The sequence below is a fragment of the Rhinoderma darwinii genome, chromosome 10 (assembly GCF_050947455.1).
Source record: "Rhinoderma darwinii isolate aRhiDar2 chromosome 10, aRhiDar2.hap1, whole genome shotgun sequence".
NCBI classification, from domain to species: domain Eukaryota; kingdom Metazoa; phylum Chordata; class Amphibia; order Anura; family Rhinodermatidae; genus Rhinoderma; species Rhinoderma darwinii.
This window is the reverse complement of record NC_134696.1, coordinates 15,924,730-15,945,255: the sequence shown is the minus strand read 5'-3', so window position 1 is coordinate 15,945,255 and position 20,526 is coordinate 15,924,730. Positions and strand designations below refer to the sequence as shown.

General features: G+C 45.1%; 1 protein-coding gene across 1 annotated transcript in view; it reads left to right on the top strand.

Moving 5' to 3' along the window:
* Nucleotides 1–13,023: 13,023 nt before the first annotated feature.
* Nucleotides 13,024–20,526, top strand: part of TRIM28 (tripartite motif containing 28) — a 31,636-nt gene continuing 24,133 nt past the window's right edge. The window contains exon 1 of the mRNA XM_075839379.1: nucleotides 13,024–13,446. Coding sequence (XP_075695494.1) covers nucleotides 13,194–13,446 — 253 coding nt within the window. The 5' untranslated portion in view covers nucleotides 13,024–13,193. The remainder of the gene's footprint in view (nucleotides 13,447–20,526) is intronic.

Below are 20,526 nucleotides of genomic sequence, written 5' to 3'. Positions count from 1 at the left end.
GTTCAACAGGGACTGTATAGAAACCCAGTATGGAGCTATCTTTTCACATTCCCACCATATATGGAGATATGTACCTGTTGTCTTGTGGCCCCTCCAGCATAGTGATGAGGTGCCCGGATAAATTCTGCTCAAGTTCCAAGGGGTCTTGTACCATGTGGAAGTGAGTTTATATGTGGATTCTTGAAGTTTAATACAGCTAGAAATACCTAGAGAGTTTTTGTAAATCTCCCCTGTCTCTTTCTCTGTAAAGGCCACATTTAATTCTTTCTCCCAGGACCTAATAAATGTAAGGGAACCGGTGGCATACATGACATTTTTGAAATTGTAATTTTTTTTTTACATAAAAAAAACCCTTTATTATACTAATTTTTACTTTTTTTATTTGACGACTTTATTAGGAGACTTCAACCAGCGATCGTTAGATCGCTTGCACTATATACTGCAATACTAATGTATTGCACTATATCGTCTTTCTAACAGGCTTCTATTAAGCCCTGGCAGGGGCGGGGCTTAGTAGGAGTACAAAGATGGGGGACCTGGGGGCCTTCGTTAGGCCCCCAGGCCGCCATAGCAACCATTTCCACCCTGCGATTGCATTGCGGAGGGCGCAGATGAGCTGTTAGAGGGGGTCGCCTCCCCCTTTCTAACGATTTAAATTCCGCGGTCGTTATTGACCACAGCATTTAACGGGTTAAATTAGTGGGATCGCGCTCGAGCGCGTTCCCGCTCGTTACTCTGAAGTGTCGGCTGTTACATACAGCCGACACCCGCATCGTTTGGAGCCGGTTCACTCCGTGAGCCCGTTCCATACTTCCCCTAACCGGCTATGACGTATGGATACGTGAAATGTCAGGAAGGGGTTAATATATATAGGGAACCACTTCTAGGTCTTGTAACTAGTAAGGAAATACAGATTTCCTGGCAAAATCAGATTGGTTATAAATAACACATAAAAATGCAGCGAGCTATACCTACGCATAACAGTCCTTGAAATGGCGCAGCAAAAGCTGCCATGTTTATAGCAAAAGAAACACATTCGGAGCCATTCAGGAACGTCTAGATATCAACAACATAAAGAACAAACAAAAACTTCACACTCTGTAACACCATCTGCACCCAATCATTTATGGATTTCTGGAGCCCTCTGCCCCCATTGATTTCATACTTTCACAGGTCCCAGACTATTTCTTGGTCAGCGTCATGCACGTCTCTCCACAACGCCCACTTGGCCATATAGTAAAACACGCCCAGTTGTCCACTGAGAAACTCATTAGCATAAAGCTAATATAGGTCATAACTCCATCAAATATGATAGTTTTTCTAAATAAAAAACACTGCTGTTCTCTACATTACAGCGCCGATCACATCATGTACAAGAGAGGCCACTTATAATGTGGTGACAGAGACGCTTTAACTTGTCGGGTCGTCCCTCGTGTGGAAGAACTTGTAAGTGATGAGCTAGAAAGCACAGAAATAATAAAATCAAGTCTCAGACTGGGACCTCCTCAAACCTTCCCTGATCACTCAAGATAAACAATTAAATCTGAGTGAAAAACCGCCGCTACAATCCTCAGCAAAACAAAATAATATTGTGCACATGAGACCAGATCCAGGTTTAGTTTCTGATCTGAATTTTCTTTCTAAAATTTGCCTTTCACAACAAAAAAATGTTTTCAAATGGGAATCTACATTATCTGACACATCCCTGCAATAGTCCAATTGTAAAGGCCATATTATACCAGCCGATAATGGTCCGCAGGAGGGAGCGCCGATCAATGAAATATTGATCGGTGCTCGTTTGCTCCTGTCACACAGAGCTATGGATAGGGACGAGCGGTCGTTACTCTGATCGCTCGTCCCCATACTTTATTACCATGTTGGCAGCGCGTCTCTCTGTTTACACACCAAGATGTGCTGCCAACAACGATAATATATTACTTTTTTAAAATGATACGACCAGCAGATGAAGCAGCGTTTGTCGTTCATCTGCTGATCGTTCCCGTTTACACAGAGCAATTATTGGCAACGAGCGTTCTATGAAGACTGGTCTGCCGGATAATTGCCCAGTATAAAACCCCCTTTAGGCACGCTGATCCAGAACGTTACATGAAACCTTATCTCAGTATTTAATATTCCCACAACATTTCTTCAGTCCTGTTATGAAACAAAAATGCTAACTTTCATTTATTATGGGATCATCTAAAAAACTGCTGATAACTCAGCCATTGTGCAAACACCAGTTCAATACTTGGGGTAAAAACTGCTCAGCCTTATAGCCACAAACACAATACCAATATGGAGGCATTCTAGTGTAAACGCAGCGGGAAAAAGTAAACTATAAGGAGCCTCACACATGAGCGTGTTCGGTCCGTGTTGTATGGTCCGTACGTCGGCCACATGCGCAAAAGGCACATAACAGCTCCGTGTGTCATCAGCGTATGATGCGCGGCTGCGTGCTTTTCGCGCAGCCGCCATCATTATGACACTCTGTTTGGATGTTTGTAAACAGAAAAGCACGTGGTGCTTTTCTGTTTACATTCAGAGTTTGACAGCTGTTGCGGGAATCACGCAGTTCGCACGGAAGTGCTTCCGTGCGGCATGCGTGGTTTTCACGCATCCATTGACTTCAATGGGTACGTGATGCGCAAACAGCGCACAAAGATAGGACATGTCGTGAGTTTTTTTCAGCGCACTCACGCTGCGCAAAACCCACGGACTGTCTGCACTGCCCCATAGACTAATATAGGTGCGTACGACACGCGTGAAATACACGCGCGTCGCACGTACATATATCACGCTCGTGTAAACGAGGCCTTAGGGTAACCCACACAATTGTGGAGTCAGACTGTACGGTGGTGTCCAGTGGGAGATTTATTATTACCCTCCTCCGGGTCACTTACTTGTCTCCTGCTGTGAACAAACACTTGTATGCTGCTGACTGGTTCAGCTTGGCTGCCTGGCTCCTCGTTCTTCGGCCTTTTTGCAGGGTAATATATATGTGGATCCAGGTGGATTTCTTCTTTACTTTGACGGTGCTTGACAAGGGTTCTGTCGTTTTGACGGAATCAATACCGTAGTCGACTTCTCTGTTCATTCCGTCAAAACGACAGACCCTTTCACAACGGAGACAAACAGAAACCAATGGCACTGGATCCGTCACCATTGAAATCAATAGTGATGGAAACGGAAACCTATGATTTCCGTTTGTGTCTGTCAGGGCTCCGTTCCAACGAAAAGCTCAGACGGAACGTCAGAACGGAGCCCTAGCGCAGAAGTGAACGAAGCCTACTGGGTACATTTTATTTTGTGCTTGTGTTGTAACACTTTTGAGTGGGATTTGTACCTTGATCGGAGCTGATACCCATGACAGCTCCTACCCAGAGGAATATTTACAGATACTACATATTTTATCTGAAAAGTAACTAAAGACATATTTTTTTTCCTTCTCTGAGAACAAATTTACACACACGTTTAAACATTCCTAACTTAGGAAGCAGAATGAAAACAATCTGTATTCTCTGGAAGGTCCCTCCGTGGGAGGCAGGCATGCTGATAAGGTTGGCACCGGTCTGCCAGGACTGTTCTGTAGGCAAATCAAACAGCTCTAACAGAATTTAGCAGCAACAGCTGTAAAGCCTGGGACATACCAATTAGATCTTACCAAATTGATCTTTGAAGTCTTGGAGGAATATGTGAGGCCATACCATCTATACAAGTGCCATCAAGAGTGCTTTAGGTGCCGTCCACATTCCATTAGAATCTGGTTTTCACGCCTTCGACTCCCAGTTGGGCACTTCCTATGGAGAACAGTCTTTTCACTGCATAATCATTAATTGATCTAAATCAGGATGTTCAATTGAAGGAAAACATAAAAAAAAAACTTTAATTTAAAGGGTAGCTAAACGTTTGACAAACTTCTGACTTGTCATAGTGACATGTCAGAAGATTGGATTGGTGGGGTTCCGAGCACTGAGACCCCCACCAATCGCAAGAGCGAAGCAGCTGAAGCCCTCGTGTGAGCGCTCAGCCGCTTCATGTCTGTAAAGACTCATCTATCTTAAAGGCGTTTTACACCTGACGATATTCGGCCGGTGCAGCGAGCGCCGATCAACGAGACATCGTTGATCAGCGCTCGTTTGCTCCTGTCACACGGAGCTATGTATAGGGACGAGCGCTCATTACTCTGATCGCTCGTCCCGATATATTATTATGTCGGCAGCGCGTCTCCCTGTTTACACATGTGCTGACGACGACGATAATATTTGACTTTTTTTAAATGTTTTTCAAAATGCGTTTCCTCGTTCATTAACACAGGGCAATTATCAGCAACAAGTGTTATATGAAGACTGGTCTGCCCGATGATCGCCCAGTGTAAAAGGGCCTTAACACAAACAATAATGTTATCACTGTTTTCCCTATTGCCATTGGGGTACATAAGAAATTCCCATTAATCCTAAACACACACAGAAAAGTTTGCCATGACTACGTAAATTTAGTGTTGGTTTGGGTATTTTCTGGAATAAAATGTACTGTGTATGATTTTTATGTGCACAAAGCTCATGCCGACATCTCCCTTATATGAGACGCTGGCACACTGTACAGTCCTTGGCAGCCGGTAGGGGGCGCACGCGCGCTCGTTCCCGGCCTTAAAGGGCCAAAGTGAGCACCTACAAAAAGCTGCCTTACCAATCCCTACTCTCCCTGCTGTTTAAAAAGGACTCTGTCCTCTTCCTCCTTGCCTGAGTGTTGTTTATGTCTACCCATCTTCGTATTGCAAATGATCTCTTAGTTGTATCCTGCTCCCAGTGTTCCCATATCCTGCTTCCCGTATCCTGTATTCTGTGTTTGTTCTTGAGCCTAAGCCTACTGTTCAGAGTCGTATGTGCCTCATCTGCCACGTCTGGTGCCATCTGCCACGTCTGGTGTCATCTGTCACGTCTGGTGCCATCTGCCACGTCAAGCATCATCTGTGCCACGAACCATCTGTGCCAAAGCGTCTGCTGCATCTTGTGTCTGTCTGGACCCTTAAAGCTACTCTTGTGCTAAAGAATTTTGCATAGACTATTGTTTGGCCAGCTGCCACTCTACGGCGGCCTAGTTGGTCCACATACCCCAGTATCGTGAAAATCACACTGCTGTTGAGGGACTAAACGTCCCAGCAAGGCTATATGATATACAGTGTAATTTACTATGATGGTGACATGGTTACGGTTACATAATTACATAGTACGGTTGAAAAAGAAAGACATATTACGTTCAACAAAGCTCGAAAAACTCCATTCTATGTAACTATAAACAACGTGCTCCTTGGCTTGGCTCACTAATTCTGCCGTCTGGATGTCCCTAATATCTTCTGCTATGAGCCTCTCCGTACTCTTGTCACTTCCTCGTGATTTCCACACGGGCTCTCAAGTATTGGTAATAAAGGACACCGTTATCTGGTTCAATCCTTTCATCTTCAGTGTCACTGTCTGCATTTCCCTTTGTATGACTGACTACAGTCCGCAAACACCACCTTCATCTGGTGTGTTACAACCGCTCCACTCCAGTGCCACCCGTAATGTGGTATATAAGCATTGGCAGTCACACCCTTGTTGGCATCAGTGGCCGTAGTCCTAGACTTTCACCACTTCCTATATGTCCTAGACATATCTCCCATGCCTCCTTTTCTGCGCACAATTCAGGCAGGGACCTCCAGCTGCTTGTGGAGTACTGATCTCCCAGAGATCTATGCCAACTTCCATTTAGAGAGTAAAGCGGACAGTTGAACTGGAATATTGACCACAAGGAGTGCTACTTATTTAACATATGGAGGCAACGTTAGTACATTATGGGACTGTAGTGCTCACTGACATCTCAGGAACGCCAGAGACCACTTGCCAAAACACAGCCTGGAGATACGTTACTGCCTGTCCTAGACAGCCGCAGTGTGTGAGGGATGTCCCAACCCCACACTTTGCAACCAAGTTAGTGAGACACAAAGACAAACAATTAAAAGGGAAAGTAAAAAAGATCACCTGTGAGAAAGAGATCGGAATTGTCGCTTGTAGCCTGAGTCCCCAAAGCCAGACCCACAAAGGAGGAGGAGAGGCTGGTAAGAAATCTCACCTGCGGCCGCTTAGTTTGTCTTGAAAATCCTCCCGTCCGGGTCACTAGCGAGGGAGGCTAAGGCTGCTGGACATGCCCGCATTCTCCACCAACTGATAAGGAAATCTTAAACTCTCTTATCTCACGGTGAAATTAAATGAGAGCTTTATTAAGAAAGAAACATTACAATAATGAGAGAGAAATAGAGAAGTAGGAAATAGGAGAGACAAGGCCATCCTCTCAAGAGTTTTGACAGAAGACCTAAAGGTTCAATTTTAGATTAACCTTTTAAAGGTCTTTTCTGGCTAAGTGCCATCAAGGAACCGCCTTACAAATTATTGACCACACAAGAAATGTGTACTAATAACAAGTCATTCTATGTACCAGCTTTATGTTGTCTGAATATCATGTCTCTCTCCAGTAAACTTGGCAGTCTTATCTCAGAACAGCCTTGAACGAGGCCAACAGTTTGATATTCAGAGAATACTGTTTTAAAACAAACCTTAGCGAGCAAGATTATATAAAATACATTTCAGAAGAAAAGTATACAAAGCCAGAGTATACATATATGTAGCATAAGCATACAATAATGGCAATTGATTATTAGCAAAGCTATACTGATTATTTTTCTTTATCAACGACCGCTGTTTTAACGGCCGTCACAGGGACGTATACAACGTTCATGTGAATGAGCCCTTAGGCTGTGTTCACACGTCATGGTAAATTTGCATTTTGCAGCAATTTTTACCAAAATGGCATGGTTTTATGAAAATCATGACAAAAAATGTTTTTTACTGTGACATGTGAACACAGCCTAAAGCCTTATTCAGACAAACAGGTAAGGCCATTTTTTTAATGGTTGTCACGCGGCTGTGGGGTATGTGGGCCCACTAGGCCGCTCCGACCCTATCGGAGTAGCAGCTGGCCAAACAAAAGTCTAACAGTCTTTAGAACTGGAGTACCTGTATAGAAGTTTTGACAGACACGTGGCGTAGCAGACACCATGGCCTAGCAGACTCCTCGGCACAGATGACACTTGGCGTGGCAGATGACACTAGGCGTAACAGAAGACACTAGGCGTGACAGAAGACACTAGGTGTGACAGATGACACTAGGCGTGACAGATGAGGGTTGGCGTGGCAGATGACACATGGCACAGAGTATGAAGTCGACTCCAACACTAGAATTCGCTCAGGAACAAACACAATTACTGGATACGGGATACACTGGGAAGAGCATACAACTAAGGGACCAAAAGGGCATGACAAGATACTCGTAGCGAGTGTTAAATGCGGTTTTCCATTCTTCACCCTTTCATATACAAATCATGTTATAGGCCCCACGTAGATCAAGCTTAGTGAACACCTTAGCTCCACGAAACCCGTCAAAGAGCTCAGAAATAAGCGGCAAGGGTACTTGTTTTTTGCAGTGACTTGGTTAAATCCACGGTAATCAATGCACGGTCGGAGTGACCCATCCTTTTTTTCCACAAAGAATCCAGCTTCGGTTGGTAAAGTAGACTTCCTGATGAACCCCCTCACCAGATTCTCCTTGACATACTCCAACATGCCCTGGATTTCAGGCAAGGAAAGTGGGTAGACCAGTCCACGAGGGAGTGAGGCTTCAGGAATGTAGCGTCCATGGCCACGGGCCGTCGGGTTTACTCACAACGCCCGCAGCCATGTATCCATGAGTGCTGGTCCCCATCTCCTTCCTAGGAGACGCCAGCGCTCACTTCCGCTCCAGTCTGCTGTGTCGCTGCGCGCTGGCCCTTTATGGCCAAGCACGACGGTGTGTGCAGTGGAAATCGTCATCATTATCAACTGCCATGATTTCCTGGTCTATAAAAAGGCCCCAGGCCCTCTGATCCTTGCCTGAGCGTTGTTAGTTTTCCCAGTCTGTCTTGCAAATGGTCCCTTAGTGTTTCCCGTTCCAGTTGTTACCCGTGCCCTGTTACCTGTTTCTGTATCCCGTGCTGTTCTTGTGCCTATTAGTATCGGAGTCGTGTCACGTGCTGTGTCATCTGCCACGTCCTGAGGAATTCGCCACGTCTGGCGCAACCTGCGGCATCTGTGTCATCCGCCATGTCCTGTCTCTTCTGCCACGTCCGGAGGAATTCGCCACGTCTGGCGCAACCTGCGGCACCTGTGACATCCGCCACTTTTAGCGATACCTACTGCACCCATCTCCATCAGTGCCAGAGCTGCGGTCACTGTCTGGACTATCCAGGTACCCTTGTGCAGGATTTTGTATTCTGGGGTTCCTGTTGTTTGGCTAGCTGCCTCCCTGCTACGGCGGTGCGGCCTAGTGGGTCCACTAACCCGCTACATGATAAGGAAGCCACTCTATAGGACAGTCATATGGGCGATGAGGAGGAAGGACCTCTGCCTCCTTCTTGCTGAAGACATCAGCGAGGCTGGCATTCTCTGGAGGCAATCCAGAGATTGACTGAGGTAGTGGAGAAAGAACATGGCGAAGCAGAGGCAGGCAGCAGTGCAGACATCGGGGTCCCCACTGGAGGACCTCTCTGGAGTTCCAATTAAGGACTGGAGCAAGTTGGCAAAGCCATGGCATTCCCAGCAGTATGGGGTTAATAGCTTTGAATAAGACATAGAAAGCTATCAGCTCTGAATGAAGCACTCCTATCTGTAGCCTCAGTAGTTTGGTGATGGACAGTATAGGGTCAGGCAGAGGTTGTCCATCTACAGAGGCGACTGCCGGAGGTTTCTCTAGAGGAACTATGGACAAGTTGAGACGAAGTCCTGCTGGATAAGATTTGCAGCCGCTCCGGAATCCAAGTAAGCAGGCACATGGTGCGATCCTTCACTGGTGACGATTGATACAGGAATAGACAGTCTGGGAGAGAATTTTGTAGCAGGGGTAGATTCACCTAGAGTTGTCTCTCCAATCAACCCTAGATTCTGGAGATTTTCCGGTTTCTGAGGGCATTGGTGCAAAAAATGTCCCTTGTGACCACAATATAGACACAATCCAGAAGAACGTGGCCAATAGGTGCCAATTGATAAGATCTCTTCTCCTGGTGAACTTTGCAAGTGCGCTCTAGGATCCTCATATCGATCCGGGTTGCTAGCAGTATCAAGGCATCCAAGATAGGGGGAAGCTCTCGAGCCGCTAGTTCATCTTTTATACGTGGAGATAGTCCTTACCAGAAAGTTGCCACTAGAGTCTCATTGAGGGTCAGCAGTGAGGCAGCTGCAGAGGATGTTCCAACTGGTTCCTCGAGAATTGTATGGAAGGTCTCTAAAAACAGTGGTAAATCAGACAATACCGGACCCTCTCGTTCCAAGATGGGGTTCGCGAATTCCAGAGAGGAGCGATAAAAGCAACCTTGGCCTCATCAGAGAGGAAGAGACGGGCACGCAGCTTGAAGTGAATCGTACATTGGTTAATGAAACCTCTACAGGTTTTAGGATCCCTGTTGTAGCGAGAAGGTAGAGGCAACGAGACGGCAAACCCAGGACAGGCAGGAGGGATAGCAGGTGGTGGAGCAGCGGTAGCGGTCAGAGGAGGGACAGAAGGACGGTCCAAACAGTTAATTACGGAGTTTACCGCTTGTAGTAGTTAATCCTCTTGTGCCCGGAGGTCACGCATGTCCGCTTGCATCATTTGGACCGCATTTTTAGGTTGACCAGCGGGATCCATGGCCTGAGAGTACATTCATGGCTGTGGGGTATGAGGACCCACTAGGCTGATCCGCGGTAGCAAAGTAGTAGCTGGCCAAACAAAAGTCTATAACAGTCTTTAGAACTGGATGACCTGTATAGAAGTTCTGACAGACACTTGGCGTAGCAGCAGACTCCTCGGCACAGATGACACTTGGCGTGGCAGAGGACACTAGGCGTGACAGATAACGCTTGTCGTGGTAGATGGCGCTTGGCGTGACATATGACATGTGACCCAGAGGATGAAGTTGACGAACACTAGACTTCGCTCAGGAACAAACACAATTACTGGATACGGGATACAGGAAACCGGAACACTGGGAATAGGATACAACTAAGGAACCATTTGATAACGAACATGGGTAGGCACAACGCTCAGGCAAGGAGAGGAAGGGCAGAGCCCTTTTTAAAGTCTAGGGTGTGAAGGGATTGGCTGGGAAACTTTGCACAGGTGCGCGCGCTGGCCCTTTAAAGAGGCTCTGTCACCAGATTATCAAATCCCTATCTCCTATTGCATGTGATCGGCGCTGCAATGTAGATAACAGTAACGTTTTTTGTTTTTTTTTAAACGATCATTTTTGTCTGTTATGAGCAATTTTATATTTATGCAAATGAGGCTTTCTAATGGACAACTGGGCGTGTTTTCTCTTATTTCCAACTGGGCGTGTATTTTTTCGTATTTCCAACTGGGCGTGTATTGTGTTTGTAACATCTGGGCGTGTTTACTTGTTTTACTAGCTGGGCGTTGTGAATAGAAGTGTTTGTCAGCATCATAGACTTCTATTCACAACGCCCAGCTAGTAAAACAAGTAAACACGCCCCGATGTTACAAACACAATACACGCCCAGTTGGAAATACGAAAAAATACACGCCCAGTTGGAAATAAGAGAAAACACGCCCAGTTGTCCATTAGAAAGGCTCATTTGCATAAATATAAAATTGCTCATAACTTAGACAAAAATGATAGTTTTAAAAAAAAACTAAACACGTTACTGTTATCTACATTGCAGCGCCGATCACATGCAATAGGAGATAGGGGTTTGATAATCTGGTGACAGAGCCTCTTTAAGGCCGGGAGTGAGCGCTCCAACAGGAGACAGAGGGGAGATGCAGCCGCGTGTGCCGGCGCCTCTGGGAAGGGAGACGCCGCCATAAAGTAAGTGTCCTGTGGTCACGACTGACGATAAGTTGGACGTGCCAACGGGCAGCGACCGAGGGCACAAGAGGCTGCATGTATTTCTAAGGGGCTGTTCACACGGCCGTTGTTTTAACGGACCGTGTAAAGGGCCCATAAGAAAATAGGACATGTCCTACTTTTGTCCGTTTTCACGGATTTCTCTAGAGACTCAAGTGTATGAGGGATCCGTGAAAACGGGTCCCACACGGGTGAAAATCGGCTGTGAAAAACAGCCGTTTTTCATGGCCGATTTCACACACGTTTGTCTGAAAACCCTAATGGCCGGAAAATTAGGGAAAATTTTTTAACAGGGTTTTTTCTTTTTGTGCTTTAAAAATCTGCGTATGAGCGTTTTTAGGGCTTGTTCACACGCAGAATTAAAAACGGCTCATAATTACGTAGGTGTTTTCTAGGGAAAACAGCCTCTGATTTTCAACCGTTTTTTGAAGCAGAAAACGTTTTTTGAGGTTTTTTTTTAGATGATTTTGGAGCTGTTTTTCATTTGACCCTAAGGCCTCGTTTACACGAGCATGTTATTCGTCCGTGCGACGCGTGTGATTATCACGCGTATCGTACGGACCTATAATAGTCTATGGGGCCGTGCAGACAGTCCGTGAATTTTGTGCAGCGTGAGACGTTGCAAAAAACTCACGACCTGTTCTATATTTGTGTGTTGTTCGCGCATCTTGCACCCATTGAAGTCAATGGGTGCGTGAAAACCACGCATGTCACACGGAAGCACTTCCGTGCGAACAGCGTGATTCGCGCAACAGCAGTGAAAAGGATGAATGAAAACAGAAAAGCACCACATGCTTTTCTGTTTACAAACATCCAAATGGAGTGTCATAATGATGGCGGCTGCGCGAAAATCACACAGCCGCGCATCATACGGGGCTGCCACACGGAGCTGTTAAGTACCTTTTGCGCACGCAAAATGACGCATATTTTTTTGTGCGCAAAACGCACACGCTCGTGTAAACGAGGCCTAAGAAAAACAGTTCCAAAAACGGTTCAAGAAGTGACATGCTCCTTCTTTTTATGCGCCGTTTTTTAAAACGGCAGCATAAAAAACGGCCCATTCAGATGTCGTTTTTCCCATTTATTTCAATGGGAAGCCATTTGCCTGCATTTTACTAGCGTCTTTCAAGGCATATTTCGAAGCGTTTACACCCCAAAATACGCCTGCAAACACTACGTGTGAACATATTCTTAGGGCCAGTTCACAGTTTTTTTGACACTTTTTTTGATGCGGAAAACGCGCCAAAAAAACGGCCGAAAATGCCTCCCATTGATTTCAATAGGAGGCGGACACGTTTTTTACCGCGAGCGGAAAAACCGGCTCACGGTAAAACGTGGTAAAAAGAAGCGTCATGCCCTATCTTCGGGCGTTTACGCCTCTGACCTCCCATTGACATCAATGGGAGGCAGAGAAAGAGTATTTTGCAGCGGTTTTTCCCGTAGCACTCAAAGGGCGCGAGCGAAAAACGCGGCAAATGGATTGCAGGCAGAGGAAAATATGCCTCAAAATTCCAAACAGAATTTTGAGGCAGAATTTTCGTCCTGCAAAAAACTCTGTGAATTTATGGTGTTTTTTTACATGAGTCTTTTCCTTACAAGTGTTTTTCCAAGCATTTTTTATGATATATTGAAAAGCCTACAGTGAAAATGCCTGAAAAACCACCATAGCCTTTTAGCCCCCCAAAAATTCTGAAAACAAAAACGGCATGAAAATGCAGTAAAAAAAAAACCCTGCTAAATGCTGCGTGTGAATGCGCCCTAATAGCTAGTTTTATACTCTTCTAGTAGCTCTTCTCTTGAATTATCAGTAGTAATAATAATAATTTAGTATAATGGCAGCAACTCGTATCGATAATAGTTTGATATTTCAGTCAAACAGAGAAGTGGCGCCACATTATACTGGAGTGATGCGCCATCTCTGAGGCGCGGAGGGATTCGAGGAGGAAAATAGAACCGGACAATCAGACCCTGGAATCAGTTAGTCAAGCACCACATGGCGCCACCAGTGTCAGGCCCCGCCCTGAAGTCTGACGTCATCGCGTTTCGGGCACGCACTCTTTTAATTGATTGTTCCGCCGCCGCAGCTGGAGAGCGGGGGTTTCTGTACCGCGCTTTGAGCACCGCGTGTGTATCCATCCGCCATAAGCTACAGCGTTGCAGAGGAAGCACCGGGGGAACACCGACGCGTTCAACGTTAGACACATTAGCCGCCAGCTGCCCGGAGAACATGTCGGCCACCGCGACGCGCGAAAAGAGGAGCACGGTCACCTCCATCGCCACCGCCACTACGAATAACAACAACGGGGATAACGGCGGCGAAGAGCCTGCTACCGATGGCCCGGAGCTGCTGGAGAACTGCGGAGTGTGTAAGAGCCGGCTGAAGGCGGAGCGGGAACCTCAGCTGCTGCCCTGCCTGCACACCATGTGTAAGACCTGCCTGAGCGCCGAACCCGCCGAGGCCAGCGCTGAACCCGGATCCGGTAAGATCGTTTCCCGCTACTGCCTGTCTCGTTCTCCAGTGTAACCCCCCCCTTCCCCGCGTCCTGTGCTACAGCGGCGCGGTTCCGGCCCCCACGCCAGGCCCATGAGGCCCGGTTTGCAGAACAAAGGCTTGCCCGCCCTACAGGCCTTGGATGCCTCCCGGGGGCCTAACTTAGCGTGTCTGGCCCCTGTCCCCTTCACTGTGCCCGGCGCAGCATGCACTGCCCGTCCGCAGGGGTTCTGTGCGCGGAGATGAGCTTCCCGAAGCTTGTGGTACTACAACCCCTAGCATACGGCGAATCCTGCGCTAACTTCATGCAGGCCTGAAGGGCAAAACTGACCATCCGGCTGTGGAACTACAAGTATCGGCAAGTTCCACGTGATGTGGCACCAGAAGTCCCAGCATGCACTGCTCTCCTTATCGGCTTAGTTTGCGGCTCTGCCGTGACTTTGGTTGCAGGGCGGTTGTGGCAAAGTTTTAACATCAGTGTTTCTCTATGGGGGGAGGGGGTGGCTGCACGATCCACGGTTGAGGGTGACCCCCTCCCCCCCAGGCTAATGAATCTAGAAGGACCAGCATGCATTGCACATAACTTCATCTACAAGTCTCCACCTTGTAATATATACAGCATGTTATGGGACTACAATTACCAGCATGGTCTGACCTGGGCAGAATTTAGATTTCTTCTATATGGGCAACTACAGCTCCTAGCATGCCACAACTACAGCGATACTTTGCTGTTAAAGAGCCACACGCCTGTAGATGCTTGAACTACAATTATCAGCATGCACACCCCTCGCAGGATTGTGGATCTTCAGCTGCTGTAGAACTACCGGTCTCGGCATGCTCTGAACTCCCAGTTTCTAAATCTTCCACTCTGTAGCTGTGGCACTACAATGATCAGCATGCACAGCTCTTCCCTCCATTTGCTGTGCAGGTGCAGACGTTCTATTGTTCCTTGTTATCAGCCAGATGTGTACTGTAGGATTAGTGACAGGAAGTGCTGATCACCCCCCATCCCCCGTGTTCACTACTTTATCTCCAGTGATAAGACCTCCGGGAAGTCTACATAGGTCTATAGGTCTGAGTGTTATCGGGATCGTCTTGGAATCTTCACATTGAGATAGATTAGAGGACCGTCGGCTAATATTTGTCTTTAATCTGTACTGCAGGCCGAGATTATTACAAAATAAGTGTCCGATAGTTCTTAAAACGACCGCTATGGCGCACGATCGGCGGATTGTCATGAACTGATGATTTCTGCAAAACCCACCGAATAATAACACAGAATTGGCTGAAACCTTTAGGGCGCGACCACGCGGCGGCCGCATGCCGACAAAACCTTGCCGATGGCCGCACGATCTTACCGTTAAAATCATGCTGCCATTTGCCATCTCATGTGGGCGTGGCTTCATTCACATTAGTCTGCCTCAACTTGGGAGCGTAGTCTTAGGCCCAGTTCACATGGCGTTTTTTTTTTTTTTTAAACTGATTCTAATGCAAAAAAAAAAACACATTCCAAATCTCCCTTTATTGACTTCAATGGGAGATAAGAGGCTGTTTTTGTCCGCTTGCAGGAAAAACTATTTCCCTACTTGGAGCGGTATCCGCTTCTAAACCTCCATTGAAATCAATGGTAGGCTAAATAAATACTATGTTCGTGTGAAGCCTCTGCTCCATAAAAACAAATGGCTAAGGCTTCGGTCACATCTGCGTTGGGACTCCGTTCGTGGGTTCAGTCTGAGCGGAACCCATAGGTTTCGGTTTGCATCAGTTAATTTCAATGGTAACTAATTGGTTTGTTTGTCCCCGTTGTGTAAGGGGTTCGGTCATTGTGACTGAATGAATAGCGCAGTCGACTACGGTATTGATTCAGTCAGTGACGTCATCCTTAAACAACGGTGACAAACGGAAACCATTTGCATCGGACCAGTCACCATTGAAATCAATGGTGATGCAAATGGAAACCTATGGTGACCAACCCGTAATATCAATGGACGCCCATAGTCAAGCCATTTAGGATCTTGGTATTACGGAAGGGGATATGGATCTTAACCACTTAAGGACCGGCATATAGTGTGTTTACGGCGGCTGTTTAGTGTAATTCTTCTGAAGCCCCTCCTCTTCATGGCGGCACTTCAGAAGTTTCACCCGAATCAGGTGCTCTGCTCCTGAAGCGCAGGCTGTTAGAGGCTCTGTCACCAGATTATAAATGCCCCGTCTCCTACATAATGTGATCGGCGCTGTAATGTAGATAACTGTGGTTTTTATTTTGAAAAACGATCACTTTTGACAAAGTTATAAAAAATTTAAGATTTATGCTAATTTAGTTTCTTAATAGACAACTGGGAGTGTTTTTACTTTTTACCAACTGGTTGTACAGAGGAGTGTATGACGCTGACCAATCAGTGACCAATCAGCGTCATACACGTCTCATTGTTCCAGCCCATTGTTAGTGTGATTGTGCAGAGAAAGAAGCTGGGCTGGAACAATGAGACGTGTATGACGCGTATTGGTCACTGATTGGTCAGCCTCATACACTTCTCTTTACAACACCCAGTTGGTAAAAAGTAAAAACACGCCCAGTTGTCTATTAAGAAACTAATTAGCATAAATCTAAAATTGCTCATAACTTGCTCAAAAATGATCGTTTTTCAAAATAAAAACCACTGTTATCTACATTACAGTGCCAATCAGATTATTTAAGAGATAGGGCACCTATAATCTGGGGACAGAGCCTCTTTAACTGTTATCAGTACTATTTTTGAGTAGATGCGACTTTTTGATCACTTTTTATCAAAAAATATTTTAAGGCAGGATTCACAGAAACGGCAATTTTAATTTTACGGCGTTCACCCTGCGGGTTTCCTCCGGATAGGCCATCAAATCCTGGTCCAACTCCTGGGACCCCCGCCGATCAGCTGTTCTGCAAAGGGTGTAGAACTCGTACGAGCGCTGCTTCCCTTTCGTTTCTACTTGCTCACCGTGAATCTTCGACACGCATGTAGCGCTGATTCCCTTTCACTTCAATGGGAGAAGAAGGCTGCAATACCTGAATTGCCGCTACATCCGTGTCGACTATTTACAGTGCGCAAGTAGAAATAAACGGGAAGCAGCACTCGTACGAGTGCTGCACCCTCTTCAAAACCACTGATCGGCGGGGCTCCCTGAGGATAGACCCATCAATTTTTACTGGCTGGAAAACCCCTTTTTAGGTTTAAAATACCTTTTTGGTATTAATGGGTCATAAAGTGATGAATATAACATGTGTTGTCATCACAGCCTAGTATTAGGGTTACTGTAGACTATTTCCCTGTAACATCAAACCTCAACACCTTCACCAGTTTCATGTACATATAAGATCCTGTCTAATTACTCCTATGAGGAGGAGCCGGCACCTCTCCGGACAGGTCGGTTGTAGTAAATACTTGTTTTCCCCATGAAATCCCAGTTCTGGAGCATTTTGTCTTAGCTCTCTGCATCATGCCGTTCCTCTGTCCTGGTCGTATGATGGACACAGGTGTTACAGGAATTATCAGAGCTCCTGTGTAACGCTGTTACGCTGCTTATCTTATTACCAGGACGTCCACTGATGGTGAACCGTGAAGGTCCTGATTGGATGACAGGAAGAGCTATTGATAAACATGAGGAATTGGTACAGAAATTATATTGGAATATGATATAAAGCAACCCCCCCCCCCCCTAAGACTAAAGTACCCCTTTAACTCCAGTTGTAACCAAGAAGGTGCTGCCGCGTCTTCTGACAATTTTGTTCCTCCTTTTTAACTGACTTTGTAGTGACTGGTTTATTTCAACGTTTGCGTTGAGGTAGGTTATTTAGTTTGTGGACACCAAAAAGATATCCCCATATGCTATAATAAAACAAGATCAAACGTATCTTAGAAAAAATACAAAATGACTTTATTAAGGACAGACAACACAGTTGATCAAGACGATTTTAAAAAAATATAACCACCCATAAAAACAATGTACAACAGTACACAGAAGACAGTGTTGAATATAAGGCAGGGCAAACAATGGTAGTATAACAATATCAACGACTATAAAGTATGTATACTGATAATAATCACCATAACAAGGGCCTATAAAATAGTCACAAAAATTGTAAAGTCACAGTCATGGAGAGGAACCTCATTGAGACCTCAAGATACGCATACCAAAAGACCCACCATGCGCCATTCCACTGCCACAACACTGTCAGAACACCCCAACGCGCGTTTCGCACCTGGCTTCGTCAGGGGGTGCTGAAAGAGTGTGATCAGAGGATTTAAATAAGGGGTACACAGCTGAACGGTGTACCACACTTACTTGTCCATAGGATGTTCAGCTGGCGCCTGCACGAGGAGAGGCAGCACCTCAATCACGCAGTGCACGGCGTCCGGAAGTGAGCAGTGCGCAACTGCACAGAGCCCAAGTCCATGTTGCGCCGTGAACTACATGATGAACGGCCCCCCGCCCCGCGCATGCGCACAACAACCACAGACCACCGCATCCATCTTGGAATAGGGCAAGGCAACCGCAATTGCCCATATCCAAGAGATGGAGAGCGGTATGAATACATGAGCGCTATTCACAGTTAGAATATATTTATATATGTTTACTACATTACAAAATAGCAAAGGCATTCTAGATGAGAGTATATTTAGACATCCTGAAATGTACGGAAATAACATAAATCACACATTGGTTCCGATAGATCAAATACAGGCAACAGTATATCATGCAATAATATAGATGAACAAAGTGTACAGAGGGGGACCCAATGCATGCCTAGGAGCCCACTGTGCACACCAGTTAAAGATATTAATGTGAAATATCACCATATATATATATACATATATGACCAAACATCATACCTGATTAGTTAGATGGATAAAAATATATGAATGAAAGAAAGAAGTGTAGAAATAAAAATATAAATTGTGACATAAGTGGTTTAAATGCATACATGACAAACAAGTAGATGTATGAAAAAATGCACATTTACAGTACATGTATATAAAGACAAAATAATCCTATATATTACAAATTGTAAACGTGCATGAACACTAATGTGAATATATGGCCATATGCATACACATATGACCAAAAATAAAAATAGATGTATGTGTATGAATGGACCAAATAGGTCACAAAGAAATATATATATGTGAGTGTGAAAGAAAATATATAATATATGATAATAAGAGTGCAATTAGAGCACAAAAGTGAGACATCAAGAAAGATAATTCAAATAATAAAGAAAAAGTGAAAAAGACATATGAATAGAAAAAAGCATATGATAATCAAAAACGTGTTAGAGCAAAACATCCATCAATGTGGTAATGCATCCATGAAATTCCAGGATAAAAAAACAATCCACTCCAAGAATGCCTGTATCAGACCATGAACAGAAATGTCGCTACTGATACCTAATGCGATCATCGCATAACCACAGAATCAAAAAGAAGAAAGGTTAAAGAACCAAACATTATATTGCAAATGTAACCTAATAAAGTAAACAACGAAACCACATTAGTATCAAAACATATAAGATGACTTCCATAATGTGCCTTCGATGCACCCATACACCTCAATATAGCCATGCACCTCATGCGCCTCCAATATAACCGATACAGTCCACTCTGAAAAGACAAGCAAGCAAAAGTTAAATAATAAATCCTCCCTACACACAAAATGATAAAACATAACAGAGGTTGGCACCTATTAGAAATTTATAAGAATGGAGCGAAACTAATCATTTCATTAAGCCCCTTAGGAAAAACGGTTTGTAGTTTCACTATCCATTTGCATTCACGTTGGGCAAGGATTCTCTGAATATTACCCCCTCTATTTCCTAGGGAAATCTTATCAATTCCCCTGAAGGTGAGAAGTCTCCAATTACCTTGATGATGGTCACGAAAATGACGAGGTATCGGTTTAAGTTTGCTTAACTTTTCAGGATCATCAGTTTTCATAGCGCCCTTTATGTCCCTTACATGTTCAAGGATCCTCACACGGAGTTCTCTAGAAGTGAGACCCACATATATCAGTCGACATGGACAAATGGCATAATAAACCACAGCAGTTGAACGACAAGTGATGTTGTGACAGATTTTATATTGTCTTGACCCAGAAGAGTCACTGAAATCTAGAGATCTAGTCATAAGGGAACATGCCCCACAGTCACCACATGGGTATGAACCCCACTTTGGTCCTTTGGAATTGAATATAAAGCCTGAGGTAGGAGCTACATAATGACTCTTAACTAATATATCCCTTAGATTACGTGATCTACGTGAAGTCATAAGGGGATAATCTGATAGCACTACACTCAGATCCATATCAGTGTGGAGAATTGGCCAGAACCTCTCAAAAATCGATTTCATTTCTCTCCATTGGGCATGATATCCAGTGATGAACCTTACCTCTTCATTACTGTTCTTTTTCTTAAATTTAGGTATAAGTAGGTCACTTCGTTGCGTATTTTTGGCTCTCATGTATCCTTGCTCAATATCCATAGATTTGTAACCTCTAACACGAAACCTGTTTGAGAGGTCAGCGGCCTGATTCTCAAAGGCTGATTCTGTGGAACATATCCGACGTGCTCTTAAAAATTGTCCCGTTGGAACTGCTCTCAGTGTCTGTGGAGGATGAGATGATTTGGCATAAAGGAAGGAATTGACTGATGTACTTTTCCTGAAAATATCAGTGACAATTGATCCATCTATGTCACTAGTGAGTCTAATGTCAAGAAACTCAACATCAGTGCGACTTATTTTAGAAGTCAAACGGATGTTGAGCTGGTTGACATTCAGATCCTCAAGAAACTTGTCAAGCTTCTCTTTTTCACCATGCCAGAGAAATAGTATGTCGTCGATGAAGCGCATCCATATCAGGACGCCTCCATCATCCGCATCAGGCAACTGAAGATTCTGCTCCCACCGGCCAAGAAAGAGGTTGGCATATGAGGGCGCACAAGTGGCCCCCATTGCCACTCCCCTCTTTTGCAGAAAATATCGATCCTTGAAAAGGAACAGATTGTGATGTAAAACAAAATCCAATAGTACAATCAAAA